Source organism: Physeter macrocephalus, chromosome 7 (assembly GCF_002837175.3).
Source record: "Physeter macrocephalus isolate SW-GA chromosome 7, ASM283717v5, whole genome shotgun sequence".
Classification (NCBI taxonomy): Eukaryota; Metazoa; Chordata; class Mammalia; order Artiodactyla; family Physeteridae; genus Physeter; species Physeter macrocephalus.
Window position 1 is genome coordinate 108,146,950 of NC_041220.1, and position 26,411 is coordinate 108,173,360.

At 43.0% G+C, this 26,411-nt stretch overlaps 1 protein-coding gene across 1 annotated transcript in view; it reads right to left on the bottom strand.

The window, feature by feature from the left end:
* EVC2 (EvC ciliary complex subunit 2) overlaps positions 1-26,411 on the bottom strand; it is a 150,303-nt gene that overhangs the window by 99,598 nt on the left and 24,294 nt on the right. The window contains exons 8-9 of the mRNA XM_024119544.2: positions 9,918-10,052; positions 7,180-7,319 (exon numbers count right to left, since the gene is read on the bottom strand). Coding sequence (XP_023975312.1) covers positions 7,180-7,319; positions 9,918-10,052 — 275 coding nt within the window. The remainder of the gene's footprint in view (positions 1-7,179; positions 7,320-9,917; positions 10,053-26,411) is intronic.

Sequence of the window (26,411 nt, forward strand, 5' to 3'; positions counted from 1 at the left end):
AGAGTCCACCTGCCGATGCAGGGGACACAGGTTTGTGCCCCGGTCCGGGAAGATCCCGCATGCCGTGGAGTGGCTGGGCCCGTGAGCCATGGCCGCTGATCCTGCGCGTCCGGAGCCTGTGCTCCGCAACGGAAGAGGCCACAACAGTGAGAGGCCCGCGTACCGCAAAAAAAAAAAAAAAAAAAAAAAGAAGGGTTCTGTTCCTATTAACGGTGGTCTAGGTAATTTTGACAAACTATCCCACTGAAAACAGTTAGAAAAGTTGGACAAAAACAAAATCTGTTTGAAAGCATCTGAGAGCTAACAAGGCAGTGAATAAATATGAGGCTAAGATCTAGGAGAATAAGGAAGCTCAGAGATGGCAGTCCCATATTTGGGGTCACTGTGTTCCTAAGAGCATCTTGTGGTTCTAGAAGAGGCAGCCCAGGGGCTGAAAAACTGAGCAGAATTTCTGATGATGAAAACTGGAGTCCAAAGACTGCTGAGGAGATGTCACCATGATAAAATCCCTTGGCCTTTTGGTTGGTATTCATACCTTAGTAGTAAAGGACACCTGATACAGATCAGCCCTTGGAGGAAATGAAGCCCAGCTTCGAATGAACTCAATTTCTGATTAGATTGAGGTAATCCATAATAAAACCCTTAGTTGCCTGGAGGAAGATAACATCATCCTAGTCCTCAAACTGTCTTCTCCATTTTCATTTACAATGTCTGGCACACAATCAAAACTACCTAGGCATACAAGGAGACAGGAAAATAGGATCACAAACTAAGAGGAACAAGAGGTAATAAACACAGGACAGGGGTAAAGATAATGAAGTTTTCAGACACAGAGACTTAATAATTATGCTTAATATGTTTGAGGAAATAAAAGATAAGACTGAGAATTTTAGCAACAACTGAAAAAAGGGAACATATAAAGAAGTCATCTGCCAATATCTGTGAAGTGAAAGAAGGAAAGGCCAAATTGATGAAACTTACTGAGTGACAGTCAGCCAGCAGACTGTGTCCATTGCCTGGCCAGGAGAAATCGTGGTCAGTGCAGCACCCTGATTAAGGGCATGTACCCTGGAGCCACAGTGAGTGGGTTTGAAACCTGCCCCTCTCATTTACTAGTGTGTGCCCTAGGGCAAGCTTTTTAACCTTAAGTCCTCAGCTGTAAGATGGTAAAAACATCAATGCCTGCTTCCTAGGGTTGTTGAGAGGATTATACATATTTGCAAAGTTCTTAGAACCATGTCTGGCTCTATGTTCTATTACTCACACATAGAACATTATAAGTATTTGTTAAATAAATAAAAAGAAATGGGTGTACTGGAGGACATCAGCATCATGGTGGAGTAAGACACTCTCTTTGTCTCCCCTTCAATCAGTAACCAGTAAAGCACCCACAGTGCAACAAAGGTGTCTCTGCCCAACAGGATGCCAGAGAATTCCACACATTTGTACATCTAAAGGTGAGCAGACTGGAACACACAGAGAGGGCAGAACTGGGGGAAGAGCAGGACTGGTGCCTGCAGTCCTGGCCCCCCAAGCAATGGCAGATGAACCCACAGCCCCAAAGATCCCAGTAGCAGAAGGGGGAAGCAGCACACAAGACTGACATCCTGGCCGCAGCAGTGCCCATGGCCATAGGTAAGTGGGCAGCAGTGCCATTGGTGTCTGGGACCCTGTCCCTCCAGCCACTGAGGCACCCATGACTCTGACCCCTCAACCCCCTAACCCCCAGCAGCAGAGCACATGAACTGTGCAACACTGGACAAGGCAGAGGTGCCTGTGTGAATCCAGCTCCCCTCCACTACCCCTTGTGGTGGCAGAGCTTGCAACTCAAGGATTCCCAGACACAGCAGAAAAAGCCTTTCATACTGGTGCCCCAGGTAGCAATGCCAGTGACAGTGGCAATAGGAAGCCACCAACAAACCCAGAGACACAAGAAATGATGATAAAGTCATGGAGCCACCCCTCTGACAGAGGCAGTGGAGGATGAAAAGTGCCAACTCTCAGATATAACTAGAGGCAGCTCAGAATAAAGCACAAAGGTGTTTGCTACTTCAAATGCACTGGCAGAGGAACAACTCATCAAGCACCATGAAGAACCACAGTAACACTGCACCACAAAAAGAAAAGGACAATCTCCAGAAACCAAACTTAATGTCATGGAATGCTGGGATCTAACATATAAAGAATTCAAAATAGCTGTCATGAAGAAACTCAGTGAGCCATAAGAAAACTCAGAAAGGCAGTTCAATGGGCTGAGAAATAAAATTAATGAATAGAAGGAATGCTTTACCAAAGAAATTGAAACTCATAAAAAGAATCAAACAGAAATTCTGGAGCTGAAGAACTAATAAACAAGGTAAATAATGCATTAGAAAGTTTTGGAAATAGAGCAGCCCATATGGAGGAGAGAATTAGTGAGCTCAAAAATAGAAATCTAGGGCTTCCTTGGTGGCGCAGTGGTTGAGGGTCTGCCTGCCGATGCAGGGGACACGTGTTTGTGCCCTGGTCCGGGAAGATCCCACATGCTGCAGAGCGACTGGGCCCGTGAGCCATGGCCGCTGATCCTGCACGTCCGGAGCCTGTGCTCCCCAACGGGAGGGGCCGCAGCAGTGAGAGGCCCGTGTACCGCAAAAAAAAAAAAAAAAACAAAAAAACAAACAAACAAAAAAAAAACAGGGAAATTCTATGAGAGCTATTCAACTCATTTAGGAAGGGTAACATTAAGGTAATGAGTATCCCAGGGAAGAGAGGGAGAAAAGAACAGAGAGTTTATTTAAAGAAATGATAACTGAGAATTCATAAAGCTGGGAAAGGAACTGGATATACAAGTCTATGAAGCTAAGAGAACACCTAATTACCTTAAGGCAAAAAGACCTTCTCCAAGACACACTATACTAAAATTGTCAAAAGTCAATGACAAGGAAAGAATTTTAAAGGCAGACAGAGAAAAAGTTTCCTACAAAGGAATCACCATTAGACTATCACCAGATTTCTCCACAGAAGTTTTATAGGCCAGGAGGGAGCAGAATGACATTCTCAAAATACTGAAAGATGAAAACTGTCACCCAATAATATCCTATCCAGCAAAGTTATCATTCAGATATGAAGGAGAAATAAAGGTTTTCCCAGACAACAACAGCTGAGGGAGTTCATCACCACTAGACCTGTCTTACAAGAAATGTTGAAAGGAGCCCTTTGATCAGAAACAAAAAGGCAAAGTACCCAAAAGTTTGAGTAAGGTGATAAACAGAATCAGAAAATTGTTACTCTTTCCCAGAATAGGTTTTAAAATATTTTATCATAGCATAAAGGTTAAAGGAGGGGAAAAAAGCAGAAAAAATAATGATAACTACTTCAGTTTGGTAACTCACAACATAAAAATGGATAATTTGAGAAAACAAAAACATAAAAGGGGAAGAGGAAAAAGATGGAACCCATAGAGTTGAACGAAGATAAGATGCTATCAGCATAAAAAGGACTATTTTATTTATGAAAAGTTTTATATAAACCACAAAACATAAATCTAGGGCAGAGACATGAAACATAAAAAGAGGAAACTGAGAAAAACATCAGAGAAAACCACCAAATCAAAATGGCAGACAGAAACACAGGGGGAAAGAAAACAGTGGAGAGACAGAGCAACCAGAAACAAAAGATAAAATGGCAGTACTAAGTCCTGATCTATCAACAATAACCTTAAATGTAAATGGACTGAATTCACCCATCAAAAGACATGGAGTGGTTGGATGGATTAAAAAACAAGACCCAACTACATGCTACCTCCAGGAGACCCATCTCAGCTCTAAAGACAAACACATGTTCAAAGTGAAGGGATGGAAGATGATACTTCAAGCAAATGACAGCCAAAAAACGGGGTGTAGCCAATACTCATATCAGACAAAATAGACTTCAAGCCCAAAAGGTAACAAGAGACAAAAATGAACAGTATATAATTATAAAGGGGAAAATTCACTAAGAAGACATAACAGTTATTAATGTATATGCACCTAACATTGGAGCACCAAAATATATAAAACAATTATTAACAGACCTAAAGGGAGAAATTATTTCGCACAGTATTGGAAGTCCGAGCCAGAATAATTAGGGAAGAAAAAAACTAAAGTTATCCAAATTGGAAAGAAAGAAGTAAAGCTGTCACTATTTGCAGATGACATAATTTTATACATTGAAAACCCTAAAGACTCCACCAAAAAACTAAAAGAAATAATAAACAAACACATAAAATTGCAGGGTACAAAATCAACATACAAAAATCTGTTGCATTTCTATACGCTAACAATGAGCTACCAGAAACAGAAATTAAGAAAAAAAATCCCATTTACAATCACAGCAAAAAATATAAAATAACTAAGAATAAATTTAACCAAAGAAGTGAAAATATGTACACTGAAAATTATAAAACACTGTTGAAAGAAATTGAAGGAGGCACAAATAAATGGAAAGATATTCCATGCTAGTGGATTGGAAGAATGACCTTGTTAAAGCATCCATATTAACTCAAGTAATCTACAGATTCAATGCAATCTCTATCAAAATCTCAAGGACATTTTTCACAGAAATAGAACAAAAATTCTAAAATTTATGTGGAACCACAAAAGACCCTGAATAGCCAAAGCAATCCTGAGAAAAAAGAACAAAGCTGGAGGTATCACACACCCTGATTTCAAACTATATTACAAAGCCATAGTAATCAAAACAGTGTGGTACTGGCACAAAAACAGATACATAGATCAATGAAACAGAATTGAGAGCCCAGAAATAAACCCATGCATATATGGACAATTAATTTACAACAAAGGAGCAAAGAACATACAATGGCTAAAGGACAGTCTCTTCAATAAATGGTGTTGGGAAAGCTGGACAACCACATGCAAAAAAAAAGAAACTAGATCACTCTCTCATATCATACACCAAAGTCAATTCAAAATGGATTGAAGACTTAAATGTAAAACCTGAAACCATAAAACTCCTAGAAGAAAACACAGGTGGTACGCTCTTGGTCATGGGTCTTAACAATATCTTTCCAGATATGTCTCCTCAGGCAAAGGAATCAAAAGCAAAAATAAACAAATGGGACTACATCAAACTAAAAAGATTCTGCACAGCAAAGGAAATGAAACTATCAGCAAAACCAAAAGACAACCTACCAAATGGGAGAAGATATTTGTAAACAATATATCTGATAAGTAGTAATATCCAAAATATATAAAGAACAGATACAACTCAACAACAAAACAACCCAGTTGAAAAATGGGTGGAGCTGAATAGACATTTTTTCAAAGAAGACATACAGATGGCCAACAGGCACATGAAAACAATAGCATGAATTATTAGGGAAATGCAAATTAAAACCACAATGAGATATCACCTCACACCTGTTGGAATGACTATTATCAAAAAGGCAAGGGCTTCCCTGGTGGCGCAGTGGTTGAGAGTCCGCCTGCCGATGCAGGGGACACGGGTTCGTGCCCCGGTCCGGGAAGATCCCACATGCCGCGGAGCGGCTAGGCCCGTGAGCCATGGCCGCTGAGCCTGCGCGTCCGGAGCCTGTGCTCCGCAATGGGAGAGGCCACAACAGTGAGAGGCCCGCGTAACGCAAAAAAAAAAAAAAAGTTGAGAGTCCGCCTGCCGATGCAGGGGACACGGGTTCGTGCCCCGGTCCGGGAAGATCCCACATGCCGCGGAGCGGCTAGGCCCGTGAGCCATGGCCGCTGAGCCTGCGCGTCCGGAGCCTGTGCTCCGCAATGGGAGAGGCCACAACAGTGAGAGGCCCGCGTAACGCAAAAAAAAAAAAAAAAAGGCAAGAAATAACAAGTGTTGGTGGGAATGTAAATTGGTGCAGCCATTATGGAAAACAGTATGGAGAGTCCTCAAAAAAACTAAGAATAGAACCACTATATAATCCAGCTATCCCACTTCTGGGTATTTATCTAAAGAATATGAAAACATTAATTTGAAAAAATACCTTCACTCCTATGCTCATTGCATCACTGCAATTGCCAAAATATGGAAACAACCTAAGTGCCCATTAACAGATGAATGGATAAAGATGTGATATGTGTATGGAATATTACTCAGCCATAAAAAGATGAAATCTTGCCATTTGCAACAACATAGATGGACCTTGAGGGTATTATGTAAGTGAAAAAGTCAGGTGGAGGAAGAAAATATCATATGATTTCAGTCATATGTGGAATATAGAAAATAAACAAACAAAAACACAAAATAAATGAACAAAATCAAACACGTATATACAGAGATCAGAACAGTGGTTATCACAGAGGAATGGTGGGGGAGGGCAAAATGGGTAAAGGGGATCAACTGTATGGTGATGGATGAAGACTAAATTTTTGGTGGTGAACATACTGCAGGGTATACAGAAGTAGAAATATTTAATGTTGTACACGTGAAATATATAATGTTATAAACCAACATTACCTCAATAAGTAATAAAATAAAGATACTCAGGTCCTGTCCTTAAAAGTAAATTATGGATAGATAAATAGACAAAAATTTAAAATAAAACAAAAAATAAAAAGAACTGAATTCAGTTTAGCCAACAATCACATCACCTGGTCTGGCCTCTCTCTCAAGGTGTTACTTCCTCTCCTTCAATACACTACTCAATACTCCAATCCACACGTCAATCATACTGAGCTCCTTACACTTCACGAAAGGTACATATCTTGTTCACTTCCTATCTTGGCATCTGTCCTCTCTTTCCTCTGCCTGAAAAGCCTCTCCTCCCTTCATCTTCTTGAAAAACTTCTGCCCGTGCTTCAAGAATCAGTTAAAATATCTCTTCCTCTGGGAAGCAGCTCCATGACCCGCTCAGAGGTAATTACTTTTTCTTCTGGGCTCAGCTAGCCCCGATCTGAGCATGGTACTCATCAAACTTTTATGGTCACTTCTGTTTCTGTGTTTGTCTTCCCACTAGGTCAGACTGCCTCACAGCTCAACCTATGTCTTATCTCTTTTCTCAAATACCAAGCATAGTGTTCAGGGCATGGCAGTTGTTTGATTATGACTACTGAATGACAAATTAATGATTAACAGGATGAATTAATGAATGAAATACACTCAGTGTTTGCTCTCATGCTGCTATAGGTCAAACATTCATCATATCCATGGAAGTATAATGTGACTTAGAATTCTTACTCTTCTAAGGCTTGAAGCATGCTCCCGGGGTCCTCTGAAGACAGAATGTCTATCATTTGGTCATTTAGAGCGAGATCTTCATTCACACCATCAGCTGAGGTGAACTGGGAGCGCTCCAGCTTGCTGTCATGATGCTGAACCTTCAGGAGAATTTCAGAAACCGTAATTGAGTAGGCCTTCTTGTGAATGTCACATGCTGGAAAAGTCATGAGGGAAGGCGGGGATCTGCAGTCAGAGAACCTAGCTGGCCCCACCACTTGGGAGCTGGTAAGACTCAGGCAAGACATCGCACTTCCTTGAGCCTCATTTTCTCCTCAAAGAAGTGGGATAATAATTCTGGTAGCCCTGCACAGGCTTGTTGGGTGGATAAAGCAGAGCAATGGATGGAAAGACCTTTTTAACTATAAAGACGTAATAAAAATATTTCACCATCATCATCACCACCATCACCATCATGCAGAGGAAAATTACAGCTGGCAGATAGACTTCAACATCATGGATCTGGCTGGTTTCTAATCAGACTATAGAGTTGTCACATGGAAGTGACATCAGAGATAATTAAGCTCAACCCTCCGACTGGGTAGATGATATATCTGTTTTGCTCACTATCATCATTATTTCTGAAGAAATGCATGATAATTATAACTAACATTTAAGGATTCCTGTCCCTGTGCCTTGTATGTGTCATACCATGGAACCGTCACACAAAGTCAGTGTTGATGTCCCCACTTTACGTATATGGAACTGCAGCTCAGAGAGATGAATTGACATTATCTGAGTTCACACAGCTCATAAAGAGCCTGCTTGGTTTTTGACCCAAAGTCTATCTAACTCTAAAGGCTGCCTTCTGTTTACAGCATGTTGTCTCCTTGGTCACTACCACAATGGAAAAAAAAATTTTTAATGTGAAGAGAGTTCGTTTTGTGATGCCGGAAAAAAAAAATTATATAAGAGGCTTCAGACCTTAAATCAAATTCACACTTTGCTTTCCTCCCGTGGTTGTAACAATCAGCCTTTAATCTCCAAGAAATGAATCCTGCCCCTTCATCGAAGTAGCAGGGTGAGTTTTGTTCTTCTCTGATTGATAACAGCTTTGGGAGAGTAAGTAGAATGTCTTCTTAGATGGGCCATTTTTCTTTTCCTCACTTCTGCCTGCCATGGAGACTGTGGGCTGACCTCACTTTGAAATAACAACTCTCTTCTCCAGGAAGCAGAAACAAAATGAACAATGGGACAGGACTGCCAGCCTCCAGAGAGGGCGGCAGGGTAGTCCTCGGAAGCCAGGTCCAGCCTACACTCGGCCACGTGAAGCAGGCTGTTTAGCTTCACGGGCCTCAGTTTCCTCACTGTACGGTGAGGGACAAAGATGATAGACGTTCCTTTCAAGTTGCTGGACCTCTGGGTGACAGAGTCACAGCAGCTGCAGCCTCCATGGCCCTGAAGGAACAAACAACCTACCAGGGTGCTCAGTCCCAGCAGCGCTTTCTCGCCCTAGGACTGTGCCCTGCTTTCCTTCCTCTGTCTGCCCAGCCTCTGGCTGGGGGCTCATTCATTCCTTCACACGTTTACTGAGTGCCTTCTAAGCGCCAGGCTCTGTACCAGGCAATGGGGATTATAGCAGCCAGCATCCATGCTTCATCCATGTCCCCTCGCCCTTGCCGTCCAGTGCCTTTTAGCCCAAGATCCACCAGCCAACACCTATGCTTCCTCCCCTGAAGGCTCCTGCTGGCCTTCAGAGCCCATGCCAGGGAAATAACGTTACCCTTTGTCCTGGCCCCCTCACCCCCTTGTCCTCAACCAATGACCAATGGGATTTGATGGCTAAATACCCCGGCTCCTTCTCCCCTCAGGCTTTATCCCGGGTGGGATAAAGCCCCAGGTGCCCACAGTGGTAGCTTGACTACCTGCCTTCCCTTCCCGCCTCACTTCCCCACCCCCTACCATTACCTCCTGGGACCACTTCCCATATAAACTGTTTGCATTTGTATCCTAGTCTCAGGATGTGCTTCTGTGGGAACCCAGGCCAAGACAGGAAAACAGAGACTGAGGAGTTCCCAGGTGGGGATAAATGCTGGGTAGGGTGGTCCAAAAGCTAGTGCGGGAACCCAGAGAGAGAGTCCCCAGCTTAGCCAGGAAGTGGCCAGTGATGACTTCCAAGGAGAGGCAAAGCCCGAGATGAGTCTTAAAAAAGATGCGTCAGAGTTCTGCTCATTGAAGAGCGGAGAGAGGATTATAAAGGCATCCAGGTGAGTGTGGAGAGCTCAGCAGTCATTGGGTAGAGCCGGAAGTCGAGGTGTGAAGCTGGACCACAGGGGACTTTCTTTATAAGCCATGCTAAGGCATCTGGGCTTCACCCTGAGGACAAACAAAGTAAGTCTTCAAAGACTTTTCAGAGGGGACGTGTAGACCAGGACCTGAGTCAGGGTGTGGCATGAATGCACAGCTGGCCATACAGGTGGGCGCTCAGTTATTCAGTCAGACTGCAGGGGTTCCCAATCCTGGTCGTTTGTTAGAATCATCCAGGGAGCTTTTAAAAACTACTAAGGATGGGCATGCCTCTCGGGACAAAGCAGTCAGAGTCTGTGCAGGAGGGCCTGGGTATGAGCATGCCTCACGGTTCCCTGGGGGTCCTGACATCGATCCAGAGTTGAGACTGACTGAACTGAAGGATAAACTTCAACCTCACATCTACCACCAACCAACTACCCTCCAGGAAGAGGATGCACTTGGACTCCCACCTGATGTCTGGTAAGCATGCTTCCCTTCAAGCACTGATATCGAACCATGAAGAAAAGCACAGCCCAGGTCAGCACCAGGGAGAGGATGAAGGCCACGAAGAACCCTGCTGCGTGGAGGCCGTGGTTTGGTAGAACCTATGGGGATAAGAGAGAGAGATTTGTTTGTGGCCACACTTGACATTTTTCAAGTCAACTTACAACTGCGTTAAAGCAGAACAAGCACAGGGTCGGTGAAACCAACCTGGGTTTAGACCGGGCTCTGCCACCTATTAGCTGGTTGCCTTGAGACAATTGCCGGACCTCTCTGGGCCCAAGTTAAATGGGGCAAGCACTTCAAGGAGCTGAGCATGGAGGCCTGCACACAGTTGGACCAACCACCCCAAGCCTGGCACATCACAGGCGCTCAGGAATGTTAAATTCCCAAATCAAATATGTAACGAACCTAAGGCAGCACTAAGGATGTGTGAAATGTTTTGAGTCGGGCAGAATTTTGCAGAGGGCAGAGGAAGAATCCATGGTACCCTCAACTTCCCTCAAAGCTGTCCACTCCCCCGACCCTGGGAACACGTCCCATTAGGGGTGCAGCCCACTCTGGACTTCAGGATCACTCTGGAGGATGCACGTGGCTGGGGAGGCATCACACAGCAGGAGGCAGGCTAGCTGCCAGGCAGTCCAGTAAATGACCAGCCAGAGGGAGCTCGAGAGTTCACGTGAGCTTCATTTAAGGCGCCCAGTGTACTTCTCCCTCCTCAAAGGCTTCCTCCGGGCTCCAGTCAGCGACATCCTGGGACCAGTGTGAAACCACTGATGGGCCAGAAGTGGCTGGCACCAAATAACAACTGTGAGAAGCAGTAAGTTCTAGAACCCCACATTCCTCCCTTCGCTCCACCATTTCTTTGGGATCTAGAACGTGATGCCAAAGACAGCAGCAGCTGCCATCTTCCTAAGCACTCAGCATGGGGCAGGCTTGGGGCTAAGGCTGTGCTCCTACGTCGGAGCTCACATCAGAATCACCTGAAGGTCTGTGGAAACAAATTGCTGGGCCCCTCCCTCGGGGATTCTGAGTCACTAGACCTGGGGCAGGAACCCAGAAGAGGCATTTCTAGCAAGTTCCCAGGGGAAGCTCCCACCCTTTGAGGACCCCTAGGCTAAGGGTTTCACAAGAATTAACTTCTTAAATTCTCCCAAAGACACTTTCAGCAAAATAAAAACAGCTCTGGTTTCAAATCCTACAGGCCTGGGGCATCCCTGGTGGCACAGTGGATAGGAATCTGCCTGCCAATGCAGGGGACACGGGTTCGAGTCCTGGTCCGGGAAGATCCCACATGCCGCGGAGCAACTAAGCCTGTGCGCCACAACTACTGAAGCCAGCAGCCTAGAGCCCGTGCTCTGCAACAAGAGAGAAGCCACCGCAATGAGAAGCCTGCACACCGCAATGAAGAGTAGCCTCCGCTCGCTGCAACTAGAGAAAGCCCGCGTGCAGCAACGAAGACCCAACACAGCCAAAAAAAAAAAAAAAAAAAAATCCTACAGGCCTGAATTACAATGCCTCTTCTATCGAAACAGCTCTATACTTTGGGCAAGTGATTTGACCTCTGGAAACCTCAGTTCTCTCATCTGTAACATGGGGATAAAAATACCTCACAGCATGAAGATCAAACAAAATAATAATGCAGAGGAGCTTGGTGTAAAGTTTGGCTTATCTATTTAGTCGATAAATAGGTACTGGGTGTCCACTGTGTACCAGGCAATATGCTAGAAGCTGATAAGATGCTGATGCTTTCTCCCCTGGTGTGATTACACTCTTCCTGTGGACACTGACCAGGGCTGACCCAGCCTACTTGCTTCTCACAGATAAGGGCCTGTAACAGCACAGAGAGTGAAGCTTGGGCTCTAGACTCAGACCACTGGGTGTGGGACCCATCTCTGCTACTTACTGGCCGTGTGGCATTGGGGCAAATCACTTCATCTCTCCTTGCCTTTCCTCTTCCCTTGTAAGACAGAGACAAGAGCCTTCCAAAGGTTGTACTGAGGATTAAACACGAGACATGAACAAAGTCCAATGAAGTCACTAAAAGAGGGCCTAACCATGGCACTCACTGACTAAATGTGAGTGATTCTGGCCCTGCCTTCCTTTGTGGGTTGGGTGACCCAAGGCAACTCCACTGGTACAGAAAGGGAGATGCTATGTGGTGACCGTTACCGGGTCATTTCTTCAGAACGTGACCTCGAAAACAGGCCTGGACTAAAAGAGACTAAGATTTTTATGATACTTTCATCCTTTGGAGTGCTCTCACCAAAATGTCTATACTCAAAAATGAAAGGGAAAAAATGTCTGTGTCCATAACAAGGGGCTTAAAATGTTCACCCCTTTAACCTAGTGATTTCATATCCAGGATTCACTCCTCAGGAGACAATTCAAAAATAGGCATAAAAGCTTATACACAGGTTGGTTTGATCCAGAAATATGCATGAAGATTTATTTATATATAAGGCTGTTTTTAAGAACATTATATAAAAGAACACAAATGGGACGTATCCTAAATGCTCCACAACACAAAGAATGGTTAAATATTTTAAGCTTCTATGAGTTATTCTATCCATATAATGGCCAATCATGCAGTCATTTTACAAGTTTTGAGAAGCAGAATAATGCATGCCTGCTAGGGGAAAAAAGGTTTTTAACAGAAGCCAAGGGTTTAAAAAGAGAAGCAAATATCCTGTGTGTCCTTCTGCATCCTCTTCTAACCCCACTTCCCAGAGGCAACTATCTTAAATAGATACTGGTTTTAGTTTCTATGGTTTAGTGAACCAGAATGGTTAGTTAACTTAAATGCTCTAAAAATTATGCATACATCTTTATTTCTTGATATGTCAACATTACACGTTATTTATGAATTCCTGCTATGACAGGTGTGGATTTTAGGTCACGAATTTTTACCCCCAAATTTTGAAGGATTGTTACCTACAAATAACCCTCCCTACACTTTCTCCCAATTTCAATGGTTATATTCAGTTAGCTACCTTTGTCTAACTTTAAAAAAATGAAACAGTTTTTATGGCATTAAATTTAGAGAATATTTCTTGTGTTCTTACTAAGAAAGAAAGAAGAAACATGGTGAAACTAGTGCCCCATATTTGCTTCCACCTGTCCTTTCACCACTTCTGCCCTCCAGAATTCGTTTATTTTATACATACATGTATGTATGTATATTCTGCAACCACAATTAAGTCTTTGTGGTGGTTTATAAGTTAATTCTGAAAACTAAAAATAAAAAAATTTTAAAGGCAATATCATTATTATGATTAGACATATGTATTCACTGCATAATAAAGTAATTGAATGTAATCCTGTATAACTAAATATAAGCCCCTAAAAGCCACATATTTTTAATGCAGTGCCCTTTCTTACACTATCAATTTTCAAAATCATGCCATAGTTTTAGGTTGCTTCAACTTGGACCAATACTTCCTTGTGTAACTTTTTGTTTTTCCTGGGGTTTCTCACTGCTTTTCTTTTTTCTTCCTGGTATACACCCATTTCTTTAATGATATTAGCTGTTGCAGGGAGTCATCTTTTTTTTTTTTTTTTTCTTAAAATCATCACTCCCAGAGGTCTTTGACATTCTGATCTACTCAGGACTGGCTACTTTCTAGGCTTGCTGCACTGCTATCATTAGAGCTCTCTTTACTGCTTTCTTGCTTTTTGGATTCCATTCCTCCCTCTTTCTTGTATTTTTTTTTTTCAGTTTGATAGAGTATTTTCCATATTTATGCGTTCTCAAGTAAATTGGTTTAGAAAATATTTTTATTTCTCACGTGTTAAAATATTGTTACTTTGTGTTTGTTGGATTGTTACCTTGGCTGAGACTATCACTCAAGGTCCAAAATCTTTTTCCCTCAGAATACTGAAGGAGCCACTCCACTATCTTTTAGCATAAGTGTGCCGGATGACCTCTTAGAAGGATCTTGCTTTCTAGGAGCTTTAAGTTCTGAGTGTTTAACCATTTAAAAGGAGATTTTGAATGATTTTTTTAAATGGAGTAAAATACACATTACATAACATTTACCATTTTAATCATTTTTAAGTGTACAGTTAAGTACAACCACGCTGTACAACCATCTCCACCATCCACCTCCAGAACTTTTTCATTTTCCAAAACTGAAACACTGTATTCATTAAACAACTCCCCATTCCCTCCTTCCCCAGCCCCTGGTGACCACCATTCTACTTTCTGTCTCTATGAATATGATTACTCTAGGGGCTTCATATTAGTAGATCCATACAGTATTTGTCTTTTTATGAGTGGCTTATTTCACTTAGCATAACACCCTCAAGCTTCATCTATGTTGTAGCATATGTCAGAATTTCCTTTCTTTTTAAGGCTAATATTCCACTGTATGAATACACCACATCTGTTTATCCACTCACCCATTGATAGACACTTGGGTTGTTTCCATCTTTTAGCTCTTGTGAATAATGCTGCTATAAACATGAGTATACCAATCTTTTCAAGACCCTGCTTTCAATTCTTTTGGGGATATACCCAGATGTGGAATTGCTGGGTCATATGATAATTCTATTTTTAATTTTTTTAAGGAATGACCATACTGTCTTCCATAAAGGCTGCATATTTTTATTCCCTTCAACAGTGCACAAGGGTTCCAATTATTCCACATTCTTGTCAACACTTGTTATTTTCTGTTTTTTTAAATAAAAGCCACAATAACAGGCGTGAGGTGATTTGCATTCCCCTAATGACTAGTGATGGTCAGCATATTTTCATGTGTTCACTGGCTATTTGTATATCTTCTTTGGAGAAATGTCTATTCAAGTCCCTTGCCAATTTTTTAATCTGGTTGTTTGGTTATTATTGTTATTGAGTTGTAGGACATCAGGGACTGAATGTTTGTGTGTATTCCCAAAATTCATATGTTGAAATTCTAACCACCCTTGTGATGGTATTAGGAGATGGGGCCTTTGGGAGGTAAATGTTGTCCTTATAAAGAGACAAATGGACCAGAGCTCTTTCTGCTCTCTGCCAAAGGGGGATTCAATGAGAAGGTGGCCATCTACAAACCAGGAAATGGGTTCTCACCAGATACCATATCCACTGGCATATATACTATGACCTTGGACTTCCCAGCCTAAAGAACTGTGAGAAATAAATGTGGGTTGTATAAGCCATTCAGTCTATGACACTTTGTTATAGCAGCCCAGACTAAGACATAGGATTTCTTTATGTGGTATAGATATTAACCTTTTTTCAGATAAATGATTTGCATATATTTTCCCCCATTCTGTGAGCTGCCCTTCACTCTGTTGATTGTGTCCTTTGGTGCACAGAAGTTGTTAATTTTGATGTAGTACAATTTATCTGTTTTTTTTCTTTTGTTTCCTGTGCTCTTGGGTCATATCTGAGAAATCACTGCCAAATGCAATGTTATGAAGCTTTCCCACATGTTTGCTTCTGAGAGCTTTATAGTTTTAGGTCTTACATTTAAGTCTTTGATGCTCTATGAGTTAATTTTTGTACATGGTATAAGGTAGGGGTCCAACTTTATTTTGGACCCCAATTTTATTTTGGATATCCAGTTTCCCCAACATCATTTATTGAAATGACTATCCTTTCCCCATTGAATAGTCTTGGCACTCTTGTTGAAAACCATTTTATTATAGATGTGAGGGGTTTTTTTCCTGGGCTCTCTATTCTTTTCATTGGTCTGTATGTCTGTCTTCATGACATTACCACACTGCTTTGATTATTGCAGCTCTGTAATAAGTTTTGAAATCAGGAAGTGTGAGACTTCTAACTTTGTTCTTTTTCAAGATTGTCTTGGCTATTTGGGTTCCTTTGAGATTTCATATGAATGTTAGGATGGGTTTTCTTTCTATTTCTACAAAAAAATGCCATTGGAATTTTGACAGAGATTGCACTGCACCTGTAGATCATAACAATATGAAGTCTTCCAGTCTATGGACAAGGGATGATTTTCCACTTACTGGTCTTCTTTAATTTTCTCTCAGCAGTGTTTTGTAGCTTTCAGTGTACAAGTCTTTCACCTCTTGGTTAAGCTTATTCCTAAGTATTTTATTCTTTTTGATGCTACTGTAAATTAAATTGTTTTCTTAATTTCCTTTTTGGATTGCTCATTGTGTATGTATATAAAAGCAACTGACTTTTGTGTGCTGAATTTTTAGTAATATAAAAAATGTCTATATCCTAGTATAACATTTTAAAAGAAGACACAAAGCTGTATATACATAAAAATTCCAATTACATTAAAATAAAAATAATATATATGCACCCATATACATATGGAACCTATGAAGAAAATATTCCAGAATTTTGTTGAGCGTAATTACTTGATGAGTTTTCTCTTTATGTTTCTGTGTTTTCTATAATGGGCATGTATTACTTGCATAATCAGGAGACAAAAAATGATAATAATGAGTTCTAAAGGTAAGTTTGGTAGACAAGGAGATGCACCACCCAGATCTCCCTTCAAGGAAGGACTAGGTGTCCAGCTACAGGCAGTGTGGTCAGTAGACCTCCCACTTCATGGTCTAGATCAGCTGCAGAGAGCCACCTCACCTAGGTCATGCTGACATCTGGTAACAGAACAAGGCAGAGGCATAATGGCCAGCCATTTAGCCTGATGAGGGATGCTCAGACAGGTGACAACACTAGCCCCACAGCTCTCTGCCAGGTGAAGCTTTGTCAGCCTGGATCACACTTGACTTCTTCCTCTGCGCAAACCTGCTTCCTCCTCCTCCCCTTCACAGGTGATCTGATTGTGTTGGGGGAACCCCATGACCACCCCCAGGTTAGACGATTCACAAAGACTCATATATAATCACAAAGGACTCAGCATATAATCATTCTCACAGCTATGATTACAGTGAAAGGATACAAAGAAACTCAGCAAAAGGAAAAGGCATGTGGGGCAAAGTCTGGGGAAACCAGGAGCAAGCTTCCAAGGTCCTCTCCCAGCAGAGCTACAAAGGGCACACTTAATTCCTCCAGCAATGAGCATAAACGCTGTCCACAAGTGAAGCTCATTTGAGACTCGGTACCCAAGGTTTTTATTCGGGATTAGTCACTTAGGCACTCTCTGCCTGGCATGTAGCAAAATCCCAGACTCCAGACGGAAATGAGGTGTTCAACATAAAATATATTCTTTATAAAAACAGTTTAGGTGGGTGAGCCACCCATAGTTCAGTAAATGGTGAGAATCGTCCTCAAATCCAAGTTCCCAGATGCCAGCCAAGGGCTAACCTTGTAAGTAGGGCTTTCTAAGGATAGCAGTCTCAGGCCAGCTATGTCAACTCTTCTGCACACTGGTTACCAGGTTATACCCCAATTCTCTCTTGGCATCTGCTTCCAGAGAAGCCAACCTGTGACAAGTTTAATTCAAAATGGTTGCAGACCCCAATGTTCATTGCAGCACTATTTATCATAGTCAAGACATGGAAGCAACCTAAATGTCCATCGACAGATGAATGGATGAAGAAGATGTGGTACATATATACAATGGACTATTACTCGGCCCTAAAAAAGAATGAAATAATGCCATTTTCAGCAACATGGATGGACGTAGGGATGATCATACTAAGTGAATTAAACCACACAGAAAGACAAATATCATAAGATATCACTTACATGTGGAATCTAAGAAAATGATATAAATGAACTTATACACAAAATAGAAATAAACCCACAGACATAGAAAACAAACTCATGGTTACCAAAGGGGAAAGGTGGGGGGGGAGGGATAAATTAAGAGTTTGGGATTAACATATATACACTACTATATGTAAAATACTCAACAAGATCCTACTGTATAGCACAGGGAACTATACTCAGTATCTTTAGATAACTTACAAGGGAAAAGAATATGAAAAAGAATACATATATGTATAACTGAATCACTTTTCTGTACACCTGAAACTTACGCAACATTGTAAATCAACTATACTTCAGTAAAAAAGTGGCTGCAGATTATGGGAACATTTAATGCATTATATAGGAGCTGGAAGACAACTAACCCATTCTTCATTACTGTGGTCACAATGCACACTGTAGTTAAGGTTAAATTCTTCTGACAGACCAACAAGGCCAACCTGACCTTCCAAACAGTCAAAGCTAAGTTAGGTTGGGAACAGGAGCTTCGGTCCAGACAATTACTGGAACCTGAACCAAAGTGTGTTGCCACATATGACTCGCCTATGATGAATCAGCCTCTGTCCATAGAGGCTGTTATCAGAGATGGTCAGGAAACCAGTTCTGTTTTCAGACTCAAACATCCTGATTCTAAATCTTACATTTTGATTAGCACCAAATTGAAATGCAAGTTCTCCATCTGCACGGGAAATAGCCTTCTAAGCTCTGATTTGTGTACCTATCAGATAAGAAGAAAATCAATACACTGGGTAACTATGGAAAGCAGTGCAAACAGGTTACATTAAAAGACTGATGGAAAGGAGACAAAACATCTGCGTCTAAAGAGAACGAAAGGCTATAGATCAGCGATTTGTTTTCAGAGTTTGCTACTGACAGAAGGCAAACACTTTTAATTTTACAGCTTTAGGGAGAAGAATGGAGAGGTAAGGGAATGAATGACATTTGATCACCTACAATATGCCACTCCCTGGGCTAGATGCATGTAGGGGGTTGAATTGTGTCCTCCAAAGTATGCTGAAATCTTATCCCTCAGTACCTATGCATGTGACCTCATTTGGAAATGAGGTCTTTGCAGACATAGTCAAGTTAAGTAAGATGAGGTAATATTGGATTAGGGTGGGTCCTAAATCCAGTGACTGTATCCTTATAAGGTGAGGGAGATTTGGAGACAGACACATACAGAGAAAAGACTACGCGACCATGGAGGCAGAGATTGGAGTGATGGAGCTACAACCAAGGAAGCATTTCCAGGAGCCACTTGAAGCTGGGAGGAAGCAAGGAAGGATTCTTCCCTAGAGTCCTCAGAGGGAGCATGACCCTGCCGACACCTTGATTTCAGTCTTTGAGCCTCCAGAACGGTGAGAGAATAGATTTCTGTTGTTCTAAGCTTTGTGATAATTTGTTGTGGCAGCCCCAGGAAATTGAAAAAGTGTGGTATTGCTTTATCTCATTCAATCTTCAGCAATCCTGCAGGGGATGTATTATTCCCATTCCACTGATAGATAAATGGAGATGCAAAGAGATCAGGTAGTTAATCAAAGTCCATAGTTAAAGAGGGACAGAGCTAGCTCTGCTTAATTCCAAAGTCTGTGTTCTCCCCGGTACATTACACTACTTGCCGTCCAGGGGGCTGTGTGGTTTTCTAAACACATTTTTAGTCTCAACCTCCCATGCCGTGGTAGAAGTTACTTATCTGACGGATGAGAACCAGAAACAGATATTGGGACAGAATTACAGGCAGGCAGCGTCAATGTACTAAAAAAAGCAGGAACAAAACTAACTCATTCTCTCAGAGTCTCCCTCCCTTCCTCCCTTTCCTGCTTTAGGAAGTAGAACAGCCAAGACAAGCCACCTCACTCCTCCTCTTCCCACCTCCACCTTCTCTGAATCTCCACCTTGAGATCTTGCCCTCTTTTGACCAGTCACGTGGCCAAGAGAATTTGAAAAGTCGAGGCAGTGTGGGGAGCAGGAGCTTCATTTAGCAACACGGCTGCAGGGATGAACGCCTGTATTTAGGAAGAGGACAAAGCCAGGCCAGCCCTGCGGATCACACCACCTTTCTCCCCTTCTCTCCTGCGATTCCCACTTTCCAATACCAGGTGATAAGCAAACCTAGGTAAAGACTACCTCCTTGGGGCAGGCCCACTCACAAGTCCCACTTTCTTCTTTTCAACCTTCTTCATTTACCTCTGTTCCTAACCTAAGCTAGGTCCTGATCCCCTGACCTGTCCACAACGCCTCTGCTCTTCACTCCCTCCCCCATATAAATGGCCAAAGAAGACTGAATCTCAAGATTTAGCTTTATGGGAAGGAAAATCCCCATAATCACTCATATCACCATCATCGTCATCATTATCAACATCACCATCAACATCTCACCATCATCACCATCAATACCATCAGTATCACCATCATTACCACCATCATTATAGCTAATATGTATTGAGCAGATACTGAGTGCCAAGGATAGTTCCAAGTGCTTTACATGCTTTATCCATTCACTCCCCATGGCAATAGCATAAAGTGGGCACTATTTTAAGCCATATTTTACAGACTACAATGCTAAAGTATAAATAAGTTAAATAAATGGCCCAAGGTCACAGAGCTAATAAGTAACAGACCCAGGATTCACACCCCGCCGTCTAGGCAGTAGTCTTCAGACCGCAGCTGCCTCTCCAGGGCTCAGGCTCCAGCCTGGCCTTTTACCAGGAGCCCTGCATTGAGTCATCAGGGGCTTGTGCCGCTGTGAACATTTTGATTCCCTCTCTGAGTATACAGCTCACGCTTTTGGAGTAAGTGACTAGCAGGGCAGAATTTTAGAATTCCTGAGTCTCTGGCCAAAAGCCTTCCCTTCAAAACTACGCTTAACTATCAACGTCTTTATTGAACTTTCATCAGAGGCCAAGTAATTCCTTTTTAATCTTTAGAACAATGCTTTAAATACAGAATTCACACTTCATGGGTGCAAAAATCAAGCTTTGCTCTAATTCCATTTACCTGAAAATTTCTATGAAGTGGCTACATCACAGTTACTGTCAGGTTTGACTCAGTGTTTAGATGTGGTGGTAACCTTTCTCGACAAGGAAAGACAAGGAGGAAAGAGACCCAGGCCCTGCTCTGAGGAGCTCAGCATCCTATAGAGGAATGGCCAGGCATGCAGGCTGGGGCGACATGTGTGACTAGGGCAAGGAGAGAAGAGGGGCAGCCCCTAACCCAGCTCAAAGGACAAAGACCTTCCAAGAGGTGACCCGTGGGGAGAGGACGAGGCTGAGCCAGGCATAGGGAAAAACAGGAGCAGAACTTGCAGATGGCAAGACACAGCCCAGGTCCCAGAGGGCCTTCAAGAGAAGGTTAGGGATTTACGACATCATCCTACAGGCTTAGGGGGCTCCCTGCAGGGTTTTAAGCCAGGAAGTAACACGGTCATATCAGTATTTTAGAAAGAGAAATCCATATGCTGTGTGACTTCAGCCTGGAGGAGGGTGAACCTGGATGACACAGCCAATGGAGAAATGATGAGGACCAGAAACAACGCTATGGGAAGCAGCAGAACATACTCTTAAAGACCACGGACTTGGGCCCTCACTGGGGGTTCAACTCTCAGCTCCTCCCCTACCACACTGTGGGACCCTGAGCCTTTCCCTCCCTAAGCTGCAGTTTCCCCATCTGTAAAATGAGGGCAAAAATCTTGCAGACAAATTCCACTGATAATCATTGTAAGTACAGAATTTCAAATAGCCTATCTACCTTAAACTTCATTATCTAAGAATAAAGAAAAAGAGGTGGCTCAGTGACCCCAGCTGTCTTATCCCCAGAGCCCGCACTAACTTTCCTTCTTGTCTCTGGAAAAGAATCCGTTATTACCACCACTTTAATCACATATTAGCTGGTAGCAGATTCCTTTGATGAGTTCCACCACTGCATTTATGAAGAGCAATGCCAGACCAAAAAAGACTTTCAAAAGAAATGCTTTAAATGCTTAAAATCCAATAACAAGTTGCAAGAGCAGGAGGAAAAATTGTTTATACAATTTGACTTCAATTATGTAATAAATATATTTATGGACTTGCAGAAGGCAAGAAACTACCATGCTAGCAATGGTTATCTCTGGTGGTGGGGATATGAAGAAATGTTATCTTATTCTTCTAACTTTCTCCTTGTGTCTGTGTGTGTGTGTGTGTGTGTGTGTGTGTAGGGGTTGTTTGTTTAAAGTGTCCATAATAGACATATATTAAATCCCACCCCCTCCCCAAACCAGGAAAAGTTTGAAGGGGAGAGCTTACAGAATGATTTCTCTGAAAGACATTTTAGGAGTAATTTAGTTGAAGTCCTTCAACTGCTTGAAGAAGCAGAGGAGTCAGTGACTTGCTGACCCTTGTCCCACAGCCCTTGAGGGGCAGCTCTGAGGGCAGAGACTCTGATAACTCTGGCAAGAGCAAGAGCTTGAAGGTAACCATAAACAGAGACAATCACACTCACTAATAGAGGTCTGTAAGTTACAATCCAGTGAATAAGGCTTGGACTACAGAACAAACTGCACAGCATGATTCCATTCCTCAACGTTGTATCAAGCTTCAGGACCTTGGCCAGTTCCCAAAGCCTCTCAGGACCTGAGTTTTTTTTAACTCTTCAATGAGGAAGTAAAACTAGATAATCTTTAAAGTCTCCCGCTGGGCAAAAATTCTATTCTGATGCCAACAAAAATGTATTAAGTGCCAACCAGGGAAATAATCTCAATGTCACAGAATGACAAGGTTTATCAGATGTCCCAATGCCCCTGGATCCCAGCAAGGGGTGCCACCAGCCTGCTTGGGGGATGTGAAGGAATCACAGGGGTGGAGAAAGTTGGTCAGGGTCCTGCAGGATGTTTACGAGCTGCCAGAGGACAGGAAGGAAAAGATCAGCATGTGTAAAACCAGAGCGATGTGGAAAACACAGGAACCCCACGGCACAGGGAGATAGCAGAGGTCACCTTTCCTGATGGAGCCTGAATCCTAACTTAAGGGAATTGGGCTTTATCCAGCAGGCAATGGGGAGCCCCTCCAGAATAGAAAGTGAGCAGGCTGGTGTTTCAGGATGATGGGCTGGAGGGGAGCAGGACTGAACAGGCAGAAGGCTGGTAAGTCATCCAAAGAAGAAGTGACCCAGAGAAGGCAGACGTGATGATATGCGACTGCATGCTTCCAGCCCTGTGAGCTAAAACCAAAGCCACATGATTTTGCCAGTGGAGTTACATGCTCCCTCCACTGTGCTCAAGGGCACACATTGTAAATCTTTGTGTTTGAGAAGTTCTCATATCGTACATAGCTATCTACTGAGGCATTCTTTATCTTATTAATGAATAGGAGCTCTTTATATTATAAAGACATTAATCCTTTTTAATGTATGCTACAAATATTTTCCCAAGTTTACCCCTTACCTTTCTTAATACTGTTTTCAAATGTAAAGTTTTCAACTATTTTGTGTACTCAGACCCATGGTTTTCCCCCATGGTTTTTTTCATAGCATATTAACTGATATTCACTCTTTAAAAATTGTTTTATCCATTTAGATTTAAATCTGTTGAGGGAATTCATCTTCATTTCTCTTCCAAAAGATCCTGTCAGTTGCCCCCCAAATTTATGAATCAGACATTCTCTTTCCGTTGATTTGAAATATCATTTTATCATGTGTACATATGTGTAGATATTCTATTTTGTTCCACTGGTCTGACTTTTTTTGCAGGACCTGAATAAATAAAGCATTAATATAGCTTTCTAATTTTTTATATCTGCTAGGGCAAATCCTCCTTTGTTACTCTTCGTTTCAAAATTTTCTCATCTAGCTTTGTAAATTTATATTTCCAGGTGAAACTTTGATTGATTTGATCACATTACTCCCCCAAATTCCACTATTATTGTTATTATTCGAATTATACTCCAAATGAATTTGGGTGACATAACAATTGGTTTAAATGTCCCTCTCTTGATTAGATTCAGATCCTTGCAGCGAAATATGGTGACCTGTTCTTCTGGTGCCTGTCAGGGTGCCCAGCTTCACTACAAGAAGCTGGAGTGAAGTCCAGCTCAATCAGAACACCTCCACTCAACCACTATCCATAGGATAAACAAGGTCCTACTGTATAGCACTGGAAACTATACTCAATATCCTGTGATAAACTACAATGGAAAAGAATACGAAAAAGTATATATATATATAACTGAGTCACTCTGCTGTACAGCAGAAATTAACACAACATTGTAAATCAATTATACTTCAATAAAATTTTTTTTAAAAAGAACAACTGCACTCAATGTCCGGCACAGGGTGGAGTGATTCTTTTCCTCTCTATTCATCCAGGAGGCAGAAAGGGTAAGAAGACTTCTTGGGGTCTTAGTTGACATATATCAGTTTCACCCTCAGGAAATTAATAAGAAATTAAGGAGGTGATGGCGTCTCTTCCAAGTGCTGCAGTTCCCAGTTTACACAATGGGTTACTCAACGTCTTTGCTTTGTATTTTTTAACTGCTTGATAAAAATGTCAGAGGAGCTTATACCTCACTGCTGAGCTCCTGTTCATCACTGTCACACTCTCCTAGTATAACGACGTTATCTTTGCAGGTGCCCAAGTCAACCGTGCTAGAACACACGCTGCAGCTGGCAAGGGCTGAGCCTCCTCCTTACGTATACCTAAAAGGTGCCAGGCACTGTGCTCGAGCCCAGTAAAGCTTGGTTCACGTCCAACCTACAGTCAAACAGGCTTAACCTTGACGTCAGATCTTCAGATACATATTTTAGAAACCTCTCCTCCACCCTTAATTAACTCTTCCTTTAAGATCCAAGTGAATTCTTACCTCCTCCAAGAGGCCTGTCATCCACCCAGCCCGCCGAGCCCACCCTTTCTCCCTTGTCAGTACCCCCAACACCTATGTTGGGTCACAACCTCACAAGCTCGGTCACAGCTGATGTACATGGTTTGTTTGGCTTTTTGCCCTTGTTTAATGTCTCAGTGTGGGGGAGGGATGGTGGGTGATGGTCGACCGGAATCCCCAGGCTGCCTCAGACTCCACTGCGCCCTAGAATCTTGCGTGGGCCTGACTCACACACTTACAGCACCGGCGCGGCCCTCGTGGGAATTTAAGCTTGAGACCCTGATACATAACATTCTTTTCGCAATTAACACAGAACACTTGCACAGCAGTGTTATTTCCATGCGTAATAATACTGACGATGTTTATTGAGCGCTCACAGAATGCAAGGCACTGTGCCGAGTGCTTTGCCTGCATCAATCCGTTTACTTTGACGACCACCCTATGAAGTGGGTACTATTATTATCCTCATTTTATAGCCAGGATACTGAGGTCCAGGGAGGTAAGTAATGTGCCCAAGGTCACATACAATCAGCGGAAAAACAGGGATGCCAAGTCCAGGCCTCTGGTGCAAGAGCCTGTTGTTCCCACAACACTCTAGGGCCATCACCTGCATATGTCTCATCTCCCCACTCAATAATGACCTCCTTGAACGTGGTCCACAGGCAGAGGTCACCTGGCCCAGGGGCCGGTGGGGCTGAAATCCAACCCATTGCTCCACGGCCAAGCCTTGCATCCATGGGTCTGCAGCCCAGGGGGGCCACCTATGCCTATTTCTTCCTGAAGGCAATGAGCTGGAGACAGCCCTGAAGACCTGGGTATGGTTCGTCTCCATCCAGGTGAGAAGGTCTGGGCCACGGAGAAAGGGCTCATAAATACTGATTAAATGAATGTTCTCTGACCTTGACTGCAATCACACAGCATGGACGACAATCAGCTCAGTCATGGGATATTTACCTGTTGAGTGCCACCCACAATGTAAGGCACCGTGCGGGACACAAGAAAGAATCAGACACGGTGCCGCCTGGCAGGAGCTCACAGACCAGCCAGGAGAACTGTCTGCACCTGTGTGCCTGACTCGGGTTTTGAGCCGGCCTCATCTGTGCAGGCATTCGGCTCACTAGGAGGCCGTGTGGCCCACTGCCCAGCAGCAGGGCTCTGGAGCCAAAGGGCCTGGGTTCATATCTTGTTCTAACACTACCTGTGCTGAGTGGCGTTCACACAGCAGGCCTGAGACTTCCATCCTCTGGGAGGCCTGCTCAAGGTGCTGGATCTTGGCTGGTGTCTGGGAACTCAGGTTTCAGAGGGTTCCCACCATCTCCTGATAAGAGGGGCTCACAGGGCCTAAACTGTTGGGCAAAGGATGTGGTGTACACTGAATACATGCTGTCCTCCTGGGAGGTACCAGGCAGAGGGTGCCCTGTGCCCAGCTCCCAGTACAAACCCTGGCACTGGGTCTCTAAGGAGCTTCCCTGGTAGACAGCACTTCACATGTGCTGTCACAACTTGATGCCAGGGGAATTAAGCGTGTCCTACGTGTCTCCACTGGGGGAGGACCCTGGAAGCCTGCACCTGGTGTCCTCCAGACCGCGCCCTGAGTCTCTGTTCCCTTTGCTGATTCTGCTTTGCATCCTTTCTCTGTCATAAATCAGCCTGAGTAAGACTATGTGTGCGGTCCTGTGAGCCCTCCTAGGGAATCACTGCACCTGGGAGTGGTCTTGGGAACACTGATACACTAGCCATGTGACCTTGGGCAAATGATGTGTGCCTCAGTTTCTCCATCTATGAAATGGAGGTGATTTAAAATACAATCTATCCCCTCAGATTATGGTGAAGATGTCACAATTCAGCAAATGAAGACTGCTTAGGATGCCTGGCACCTAGTAGGTGCTTAAGAAATGTGGAGCGTGGTTATATAGTGAATAAACACTTGATGAACATGTGAATGAGTGAAGGCATGA